Below are 11,889 nucleotides of genomic sequence, written 5' to 3'. Positions count from 1 at the left end.
ATCATAAATATTCAGAATTTGAGAGCTGAGCTAATAAATAAAACAGGCATTTGATACCATCCAGGTGAGCTCAATGGATAATCCTGATCAAGAAGTACACATGATGGTGTATGCCGGAGTCAGAGGCCACATTCCAGCCTCTGTGATGGCTTTGTTAGTTCTTTGCATCCGGTAGCATAGACCCTGCATCCCTTGCAGGGTCAAGCCCCCTTAATACATTAAATATTGTGCCATATATGTAAAGCTTGACCTCATAAGTTAGATGTTTCCTTCTTATTTTTATATAGAAGAAAATCAGCCTTTAACTCTACAGTTTTTAATACAGACTAATTGACTCAACATATTTTATTTAAATTAGGTTACTAGGTTATACTAAATTTATATCATAGCTTATGGTGTATTAAATTCAAACTTCATTTTAGGTTGGCTTATTTTTAAAAAGGAAAAAATAATGATTTAAATACCCCCTTCTCCCCCAAATCCAATTTAAATTTAAAAAAAAAATTATTAAAAGAAAAAATATTTAAGTTATCGAGTTTTATCCATTCTGCTTAAAACAATGTTAATAAATACTGAATATTAATTTATACCCCTATTCAACATAAATTAAAACTTGGAATATTTAATTTATACATAGCAATAGCACATTGCAAATATAGCCATTGACAGCTCAATACCTACTTGGGAGGAGGTATCAAGTGAGGCTTCCCAGGGGTTTGTTCTGGGTCTGGTTTTGTTTAACATTTCCCTTAATGTTTTGAACAATGGGATTGAATGCATACTTAGTAAATGTGGGGATAGCACCAAGTTTGGTGGAGGTGGCAGACACCTCCTGGAGGGCAGGGCTAGAGTGATCCAGAGTGATCTGTGTAAGCAGGAAAAATGCTCCACAATAAATCAGGTTAAATTAAACAAGGCAAAGTGCAAAGTTCTGCACTTGAGGTGGAATCACCACATGCACAAATGGCAGACTGGGGAATGACTGGCTAGATTGCAGCCCTGCAGAGAAGTATCTGGGAGTTATAGTGGACTACAAGCTGAATGTGAGCCAGCAATATGCTTTTGTTGTAAAAAATGCCCTCTGCATACTGTATTGCATTAATAGGAGTGTCTCTTGCAAACCAAGGGAAGTGATTCTGCTGCTCTTGTTGGCACTGTTGAAGCCTCGTGGAGTTCTCTGTCCAGTCTTCGGGCCCCACATTTCAAGGGAAATGTGGTCAGATTGGAAAGAGTCCAGCAGAGTGACAAAAGTGATTAGGGGCTTGGGTAGTATGACTTACGGCAAAGGGTTGCAAGAACTAACCTTGTTTTAGTTTGGAGAAGAAAAGTGAGGGGAGATTTGATAAATCTTCAAATACCTACAGGGTGATTATAGAGGATAGCGGTAGTCTGTTGTCTAAAGCTGTGGGGCACAGAATTAGGAGCAATTGCCTTAGCTTTATAGCAGAGGAAATTTAGGTTGGAGATTAGGAAGAACTTTGAGGGTGGTCAAGCCATGGACCAGGCTACCTATAGAAATTGTGGGATCTCCATCCCTGGAAATTTTCAAATTGGGATAGTTTTGCCAGGAATAATTCTACCTTGAACAGGGGGCTCGACTAGATGGCTGTATGACAGGGGTGGGTAAAATGAGGCCCGCAGGCCAGATGCGGCCTCCCAAGCTATTGTATCCGGCCCGCGGGGTCCCTAAAGAATTTAGAAAATTAATATTTATCTGCCCTGGGCTGCCTGTCATGCAGCCCTCGATGGCTTGCTAAAACTCAGTCCTCCGCCCAAAATAGTTGCCCGCCCGTGCTGTATGAGGTCCCTTCCAGCCCTACTTTCCTGTGGTCCTACATTGCTTTTCACTGAGTTAATACTTTAGACAGCTGAAATCCAAGTTTCAGGAAAGACGTATTAACATTTGGAGAGATTTGTGTCCTGGTACTTATGTTTAGAAGCTTACATTCCTGACAAAAGAAACAAAGTTCTAAAAACAAATTTTTTTCTTGCTTTTATGTCTAACATTTTTAAAGCCTGTATTCATATGTAAATGAATAACTGAAAGATTCAAGGAGCATGCTTTTTTCTTAAAATTCTAAAGGTATGAAAACTTTATCAATTTGAAATTTTGATTTCTAATAGCAGTACATAAACTGACTTAGGTAGCAGTTTGCAATAGGGGAACATCATAGTTTAACATTCAATGCCAGTTGGAGTTGTCTAAAAGGAAATTGAAAGGAGAAAAAGAAATGTAAGCACCCAAATTACTGTATTTTCTCCTTAGCTCAGAAAGGTTTGAAAAGAAAGCAACATTCCTTTCTACTCACAAACCATGAAGTGTTTCTGAAAATAAAATTTTTGAATTACAGTTGGTGTGATGGTTTTGCTGGTAGTAGCCAAGTTGCCATATTTATTCTGGTATAAGATGACACCCCAATAATTAGATTCTGTATATGGAACATGTATACATTTGTTATTATTTTCCAGGCACATTGGAGGTTTGCCTTGAGTTTGCCCCCTCCCCCACTGATACAGCAGGGAAAATAATTTATCTCCAAAGGGAGATAAGGGAAAATAATTTAGGGGGGAGGTGAGTCAGGTAGCCTCCTTGCCCTCTGCTCCCCCTTAATTTTTAATTAAAGGGAGATGATTTTTTTTGCAATTCATAAGAGAAGGTAAAACCCATATTAAAAAAAAAAAAAAAGGTCTATGGGCCCTAAGATGAAGGGTAGTGGGGCAAATCCTGCATCACTGAAATCAACAGAAGTTTTTATTGGTTCTAGTAAGAACATGATTTGGCTTATGAAGGGATTTTGTAAAATCTTTAGCAGAAAAGAAACCCAGGTAACAATGGCAGTATTTTACTGAATGAGGACAATATAGTTATTTAAAAAAAACAACAACCAACAGAAGCATTCAGTAAATATTTCTGTTCTCTTCTGAAAAGGAAGCTGACTGAAGTATTCACAACTGTTAATGATAATGAAATGTATTTTCAAACAGAAACTAGGCAGGAAGTTAAACATCACCTAGTAAAGTTGAATGTTACCAAGTCTGTGGGACTGGAAAATTTGTAACCAATAATTTAAAAAAATAGCTTAAGATCTGCCACACTTGCTGTTGATAAATTTCAGTCTTGAAACACTGGGTAGTTTAGGAAAGAAGTTAATGTTTTTGCCAACATTTCAAGATGCTATATAGAATGATCCAGCTTTAGTAATGTTTGGGTGATGGTGTTGCCCTGATGGTCCTGGAGATAGATGAAAGGCAAGTATTCTTGTGGGTGATTATCTTTTACAGGACCAATAAAATAGTTGCTGTAGACATAGGCAAGCTTTTGGGTACCACAGTATACTTCCCCAGAATTCAGTCAGGAAGCCTCTTATTCTTTAAATTAACATTTAATGTTTCCTAAAAAATGTTTTACTCCTGAATCACTCAAAAATCGTGGCTGGCCACAGGAATTGTTGTAAAAGTTCTGTAGCATGTGTTGAGTTGGGTATTTAGATTTAAGAGCAGAATGACCATTAAGATAACCTAAAATAACATAAAGCACTGTATTTAATTGTAAGCAAAATTCTTCTTTGGATGGGCTCTCCACAGGTATAACAAGATCTAAGTTTGTCAACTGATCTTCACAGGGTGGAGGAAAAGAGCTGCATGCAGCTGTTGGACTACATTTAAACTTCTCTGGAATAACAACGTGGCTTGTGACTTATGGTTACACCTATTACGTTGCAGTCATTGTGGATAACGTTACTTTACTTTTTGTAGAGAATTCAAAACTCTGGTTGAAGATTCCTAGAGAACCAGAAAGCAGTGTGCGCTGGGTTTTTTCTGGTTATAAGTAGAATTGGTTGAAAAGCAAAAACTATCTTCTGTGATATGCTTCCTTTACTTTCATACCATCCTAAAATCAGCAATACTGACAAAATGAATAGACGCTACTATATAGTAAGTTATAGTGGGATGGTGCAATAGCATGATCTGATAAAAGTGAGACTCTTAAGAATGTATATAGGCCATACACTGTATAGCCTTAAGATAAAAAATATATATATTTTGCAAGTCTATCTTAATTGGCCTATTTTGGAGCAGCATTGGGTTTTTTAAGGAGAAACCCATACATAATCATAGTCTTGTGACAAAATAATACACTGAGTTGCCTCAAAATAATTTCTGTTATATGGTGTAGGGAGACATTGTAAAGAATTAGCTGTACCAAGTTCTTTTTGAATTGCATTATCTTTGCACTTGAAGACTTTTTACTGTTTATATTGTTACTTTTTATATTAATAAAATGTTCTTATTAATTTAATTGGACAGAAGATTCTATTTAATCTGGGATAAAATATGAGTGGTTTTTGGGGAAACTCTTTTTCAAGATGAGAAATTGGTGATGAACAGGGATCCGGGTTTTTTGTTTCCTGCGGAAAAATGGAAAAAAACACGGATTTCCCACTTTTAAGCGAGAAATGTGGATTTTCCACTTTTGCAAAGAGCGCTCTGCAGGCTGGCAGAGTTCCAGCCTGCAAGGGGATGTGGGGAGCAGAAGAAGGGTGGTCAGGGATGGGGTGCCATGTGCATGTACATGCTCACACATACACATGGCTGCCTGGCAGCCTGGAGAGCAGCTCCTGCAAGTAAGTCTGGTGGGGGGGGGAAGGAGGGATTGAGGCCCCCATAGGGAAGGAGTTGGGTAGGGCTAGGACAAGGGCTTCTGCGTAGCTGGGCGGTGAGTGGGACTTGGAGCCCAGGCCTAGAATGCACAGCTGTAGGACTCCAGTGGGGAGTTGGGCAGAGCTGTGGATGCCTTGTCAGGTAGGTGGGGGGTGGGGTGGAGTTGGCTCCCTGCTGCTTTACACACTCACGGGTGGGGAGCAGAGGGGGCACGTGCCCCCCTGATTTGTGCGCCAGGTGGGGGCGGGCTGCCTGTTGAGGGCTCAGCTACTGCCTTCTGTGGGTGGCAGCTGGGGCTTGGACAGGGCTTAGGCTGCAGGGGTCCAGGGGCTGTGGACCCGGGTCCCTGGCCTCAGCTCTGGCAGCTGGGGGCCCTGTCCAACAGGGCTGTGGGGGGGCTGTAGGGGGGAGTGAGGGGCCTGGACCTGTGTCCCAGGGAGGTCTGATTTTCCATGATAAAAAACCTAAAATCAAATACCAAATTTATAGGCACTTAAAATGTATCTTTAGTATAGTGATTGAGGCATTGGTAGGCTTCCAAATTGATTTAAAATTGTAAATATACCAATAAAACATTCTGTTCAATCGACACCTATATATATAGTCGTGTTTCATTTTAATTTTGGATTTGAGGGTTTTTAATCAGAGAATTTGTGTGTTCTTGGGCGGGGGTGTTGTATGCATTTAAATTGGTGAACTTGTGATTTTTGAACAGAGAAAACCAGGATCCCTTGTGATGAAAGTGTAGCAAATACAGTTGTTTTCTAGCTGGCACAAATTGTTGAATTGTCTTTTTTTTCTTTAAATATACAGTCAGACTTCCTTTGAAATGTTGTTATAGAACTAAAAAAAAGATGGTAAGTGACAAAATTGTCATCAGCGAACCCGAACTGATGTTTTGCAATGATGTTGTCAATATGGAAATAGGAGAAAGACAGAATTTATATATTTGACTTAAGAAGGAAGAGAAAAGACTGATCACACAGTAATTTACTCTTCTTGTGGTAGAAATGTTGTTTGAAGAGAGAAGTTTTCAGGAAAATGTCTTTTGAAAGAACCCACAATCTAGTGAAATAAAATGAACGTTGTGAGCTATAGATAACCTGAAAAATGTGTGAGAATGTGATTACATGGTTGATTATGCTTGCTTGACTTCTAGCTGTTTCATAGAGTATTCTTTTTTTTGCAAAATTTTTACAGTTTTGGGATTTTGTACAGTTTATTTTCAGTGTTGAACCTGTTGGTTTAAAAGAACCTAAGAAATAATCTGTTCTTCTACTTGGTGTGCTAATATTTATATGGATAAATAATTATCTTCAGTGTGGTGATAGTCGTGGTGGTTGTTTGGATACATTCTTCACAGCTTGAAAAGGTAGATGTTTGAGAATGTATTACACCCAGTCTTTACATTGCATCCTATCTTATGGTAAGAATCAAGTTAAAAACAGCATATATTTAATGTTCTGAATATTTAAAATAGTCTGTGGCAAAATGTGATGTAAAATCTTTTCTTTGCTATATTTTAAATATTTTGAGTTTTCAAAATGCTCTAAAATAAAATGCAATTATAACTTTTTGTAGGTTGGGCTCATGTGGTTTGTGCCCTGTACATTCCCGAGGTGCAGTTTGCAAATGTTTCTACAATGGAACCTATCGTGTTGCAGTCTGTTCCTCATGAGCGTTATAATAAGGTATAATTATGTGTGTTTATGACTTTCATTTCTGTATATATATATATATATATATATATATATTGTATATATTTCTGTATAAGCTAAACTTTGTCTTTAATTTTTAAGCTTGTTAAAATTAAAATTGTATATAGAACTTTACATTTCTAAAAAGAATAATTTAACTGGAATGTCATGCATCAAATTTATTTTACAATATGCTTAATTTGTAAAATAGAGGATTAATTTAGACTTTCTGATTGAATGTTTTCTTTTATATAATTTCTTTGAAGAGTTAATAAAGTTTATTTATTAAATTATTCTTTACATTTAGTATGTCTTGTTCAAATACTTTATATAACAGGAAGTATCTACTTGGATATCGCCTTTCTTTTAAAATATGCTGCTAACCACAATGTTATTTTAATTACTCCCCGTGAAAGAGGGGATTAAGAAATTTGTTTTTAATGTTTTTAGTTGAAATCTTACTGCTACTAGTACTGCTTCAGATGCTGATGTGGCTGTTTATAAACAAGTTTATTCTCTAATTGCTAAGAGTAGAAAAATGATGTTACTCCATTAGTGCTAAACTGAGCAACCCTTACAGATATGAGTAATACCTTTAACTTAATGCAATAAATACTCATATAAGTAATAATTAGTTTTATTGGACTCTGGATATTTTTTTAAATTTGTTTTTGCAGTGGTGTTTTGTTTGCTTTTGCTTCCATGCATATTATTTTACTCAGTGTTTCAGTTGTGATGCTCTCATTTTCTATTCTTTTTGAATTTCCTCCCTCTTTGTATATTGTCCAATTTATCTTTCACATGCAACTGATGAACCTTTTGTTTATTTCTAATTGGCATTATTGTATGCATTTCTCTTGGTCCTCTTTCATCTTCATTTGGGTTCTTTCATGTAGCTGTTTCAAGCCCTTGGGACAAAGTGAAGGATAGGGGTCCATAGAAAAGGTGATGGCTTTGCATCATCTATGGCAGCCCTACTCTTCAGAGCAGTGGTGCTCAACCTATAGCCTACAGCCACAGCAATAAATGCTGCCAAACTTCTGGACCTGTGGGGAATGCTGTGGACTGGATGACCTGGCATGGAACACCAGATTGTGCTCATGCAGGGGGTCAGGCCACGGCTGTATCCAGTGCTTGGGGCCAGGCCAGCCTACTGAATCGCAACTGTGACCAACCACTCATGCCAACTTTGCTCTGGATTAGGTCTGTGGACTAACCTCATGCCTCGGATCCAGCCCATGAACTGGCCTGATTCCACTCATCTGGTCGACAGGGCTGGGTGGGTTGAGAACTGCTGGTTTAGATTAATTCATTACTACTCACATTCTTTGCTTCCTTCTGCCCGTTGCGTTTTCCTTGCTTCATATCTTCTGTCCTTTATTTTAATTTTTCTTTCACAAACACTTCTACTTTTTCCCCATCCACATAATGTAAACATTTATTTTTTCTCTCTCACACTGTCCTGATCTTTGCTCCCTATATTTTTACCTTCTTATTTATCAAAGTTTCAGAACAGCCAAGGTGTTACACTCAGCTCTTCTCTTGCCTATTCAGGGAGCTCTGCTACTAGAAGAGTAACCACAGCAGCCTCTTACCTCTTTCTGCAATGGCAAGATTTGCTGTAGAACTTAATGCTGTAGAACTTAATGTTGATGCTAAGGCATACAGTAGTTGCTATAGAGGGTGAACAAATCTAGACCCCTCTTCTCACCAGCTGTGGGTCCAGAGTGCATCAGCCTTTCCCTGTTTTCTAAGCAGTTGGTATAGCTATTTTTTCTTTTCTTCACAGCCTCTCTCTGGCTGTTGAAAGCTTTGTATTTATTTAATGTTGTTTATTAAGCATCTAAAATTTTGTTTTAAAGTTGTGTGTGTATATTGCATCATTTCCATGATTGAAACTGTACATTATTTTGAGACTTTACCATTTAATTTATTTAATTTTCTCTATGTTTATCTATCAGTTTTTTATCTTTTTCTTGTTGTTTGACAAATAAATTTGCAAATTGCTTGCTCAGGATACTTTTCTTCCAGTTAAATGACATTCCTTTTTGCTAATGTTCCAGCTTGTGTGATTAGTCTGTACTACCTGAAAGCCTTTTACTCGCTAGTTATGAATGATTTGTAAATCCCAGATATGATTCTTGTGATTATATATTTCTGGTGGTTTTTGAGCATCATGAGCAAACTCAGGGGTCATATTAAGGATCTGTTTCTTAAGAAACCTGCATAAGATAAGCCTGATGTTTAATATATGATTGTTTTAAAAACAGGATATATTTTCTTAGCAATTTCTAAGTTTTTGTTGTTTTATTTTCGCTTTCAAAAGCTTTCAGTTTTGAAAGCATCCAGTCTGTGTTAGTTTCCTGAATTACTCTTTTATTTGTTAAGGTAGATGTCAGCTGTGGCCTTTGGGGAAACATATGCTAGTTTTTTCATTTGTTAGGGCTCAGGCTTCTTATTTGAGCCAACTCACAGGTTATGACATACACCTGAGATCTTTTTAATTATTATTTTTTAATTTGGCTTACTGCTATTGACAACTGCAACATTTTGTAAATACCGTTAACAATACTGGATTTATTTGTTAATGAATGGCAGCAGCACTGCTAACAATTAAAGTCCTGCTACTATCCAGACTATTAAACTGACTCTTTCAGTGATTTTTATAAACTAACCACTTTAAAGTACTTGTATTTAAATGTGGTAGACAGGCTCCAGAAGTTGAGTTTACTTCATAATATCTTTTTTGCAGTGTGTTCTTCACAAGAAAAATATATGGTAAGAAATGTGCCTCTTTCATACTTAGCAGTTATACACTTTTAAAAAGAATGCTATGACAAAATGAACGAACACAGTGCAAAACTGTTTGTATTAAGTCAGATTGTCAGCACATATTAATTTTCATCCAGCTTTGTATTTACCATTGTTATCATCCCTAACATTATTATAGAGAGAGAAGATTTTTCTATTTTAGCAGCACTTTGTAAGTGGTCACTCATTTTGTTAATGATGCACATCATTTTTTGGACTTGTTACTGCTGTTGCAGCACTGGAAGGAGGCTAGAGCGAATTCTGGGGTGGCTGTAGCCCACCACATAGCACCCCTCCCGGCGCCGCCGCTGTCCCCCCTCCCCCAGCCTGAAAGAGCCCAGCACCACCCCTAGCCCCAGCCTGTAGCAGCAGCACACCCTTGCCCCATGCACAGATCTGTGGGGCACACGCCTCCCATGCCTCCCCCGGGGGTGCGCACAGCAGTGGGAGCCGCCGCCCTCTCCCCATGCCCCCTAGATGAGCCACTCAGGGCTCCAGCCGCACCCCACCCTGCCCTGCCTTGCCCCAGCTGCACAGTGCCTGCCCCAGTCTCCCATGGGAGCCTTGATCTGTCCCCTACCATACCTCTTTCCCTCTCCTCCCCCCAAACAGACTTACCACCTAGACGCTGTTCTCCAGGCTGCTGGGCTGCATATTGGCAAGTGGATCAGTATCAGCCAATATGGCTCATTAATTATCTGCCATTGGTATCAACCCAAAAAATCTTTATTAGTGCACCCCTAGTTAAAATGTATAAACTTGAATTTTAATAATAAGTGAAACAAGTTTAGAGAAATTACTTAAGGATGCTCTCTTTATTTAAAAAATAAGTAGAGTGTTCGTATACTTTTAAAATATATTTTAGCACCAATAAAAGAAAAGTGTTTAACATTTATTAGGTAACCTCTAACTATTTCATTCTTTATTTTCTTTAGTGTATACTTAGTACAATTTCACTTGCAAAAAGCCTTTAAAACAATCATAGCAATGTTCTGAAAATTTTAGTTTCCTGTAAAGCCCCAAAAGTCTGTTTATTCAGCGGACTGTGAATAGAAAGGTAAGATAAAGGAATTGTAAAGATTTGTAGTTGTCATGATATATTGATATAAAAAAGGGTGCATGGCATGCAGCCTTTATAACAAGGAGAGCTGCTTTGGCAATTTGCCAGGGGCCTCAAGGTCATGCCTCATTTGCATATACATTTACATAGGATTTTCATTAAAGTTAAATGCATACAATTGTTTGTTTATAGGACACTTGAGATGCACACAGCAGTATATAAAACATGGTTTTGAGCACAAGGTAAAATAGATGGGAAGGGGAAGGCATATCAAATGGAAACTGGCATGGTTTCTAGGAAGGCTTTCCCTGAGCTAGAACATGAATCTTCAGATGGGTGCTGCTGAAAACCTTGGGTTTATTTCATCACCATTTAGGACTAGTTACACATTTGAATTCTGCACTGGTCTCTAAGGGTGGCTAGCTCAGCATTTGGCCTCTTCGGTTCGCTTGTACTAAGGTGGCATTTTGCAGTTCTTGTATTATTGAGATCTGCTTTTGGTATGTAGTACTCTATGTATCAGTTGTGATTCCTCAGCAAGCCTGAATAGTTTCAAGCTTCTGCAAGTTTTTCCTTCAGGAACTATAATAAGTATCAGTGCAACAACCCAAACAGCCTCTTCAAAACAAAGTATTATTTAATCTGAAAGTGTAACAGGACCAAACCGGTTTTGTAGACAACCAACCTACAGGCACATTGGCCTTCTTAGAATCTAGGTATACCAAACTTAGCAGATAAATCTATTTTCGGAAAGTGAAATTCACTGGTTTCTCCCAAGTTGCTTTATCTCACTCTGTACTTCAGGGCCAGACTTTTTATCAGTCACAAAGGTCTTTATTTCCCTCTATCTCTCTAACCTAATCAGACTGGTTTATGCAGCCCACCTGAGGGTCAAGTAGAGTTCAAAGCAGTTGGTTTTCACCATTTTTCTTTAAGTACAGGCCAGTCAGCCTCACTTCTATCCTGGGTAAGGTCTTTGAAAAAATTATCAAGGGCCACATTTGTGAGAGCCTTGCAGGGGAAGTGATGTTGAGGGGTAACCAACATGGGTTCGTGCAAGGCCGATCCTGCCTGCCTAACCTGGTCTCTTTCTAAGACCAGGTAACAAAGAGCTAAGATGGGAAGGCAGAAGTCGATGTCATCTTCTTGGACTTCCAGAAGGCCTTCGACACAGTGTCCCACCCAATTCTGCTGGGCAAGCTGAGGGACTGCAGCATTGACGAATGCACGGTCATATGGGTGGCAAACTAGCTTCCGGGGCGAACCCAGAGGGTGGTGGTGGACGGGTCTTTGTCAACCTGGGAGGGTGTGGGCAGCGGAGTCCCCCAGGGCTCGGTCCTTGGGCCGGTGCTGTTCAACATCTTCGTTAGCTACCTGGACGAGGGTGTGGAGAGCACCCTGTTCAAGTTTGCTGATGACACCAAGCTGTGGGGTAAAGTGAATACACCGGCAGGCAGGGACCACATCCAGGCAGACCTGGATAGGTTAGAGAAGTGGGCGGATCTGAACAGGATGCGGTTCAGCAAGGGCAAGTGCAGGGTGTTGCACTTGGGGAGAGGGAACCAGCATTATGGTTATAGGTTAGGGGCTGACCCTCTCAGCAGCACAGAGGCAGAGAGGGATCTTGGAGTCAGGATTGACTCCAGGATGAATATGAGT

General features: G+C 39.1%; 1 protein-coding gene across 5 annotated transcripts in view; it reads left to right on the top strand.

The window, feature by feature from the left end:
* MLLT10 (myeloid/lymphoid or mixed-lineage leukemia; translocated to, 10) overlaps positions 1-11,889 on the top strand; it is a 320,600-nt gene that overhangs the window by 76,090 nt on the left and 232,621 nt on the right. For all 5 annotated transcript variants that reach the window (XM_019508311.1, XM_019508315.1, XM_019508310.1 and 2 more), the window contains one exon: positions 6,244-6,353. In XM_019508311.1, the coding sequence (XP_019363856.1) occupies positions 6,244-6,353 (110 nt within the window). The remainder of the gene's footprint in view (positions 1-6,243; positions 6,354-11,889) is intronic.

The sequence above is a fragment of the Gavialis gangeticus genome, unplaced genomic scaffold (genome assembly GCF_001723915.1).
Source record: "Gavialis gangeticus isolate Ggan-Ray unplaced genomic scaffold, GavGan_comp1, whole genome shotgun sequence".
In the NCBI taxonomy this organism is placed as follows: Eukaryota; Metazoa; Chordata; order Crocodylia; family Gavialidae; genus Gavialis; species Gavialis gangeticus.
This window is presented reverse-complemented; position numbering and strand designations above follow the sequence as displayed.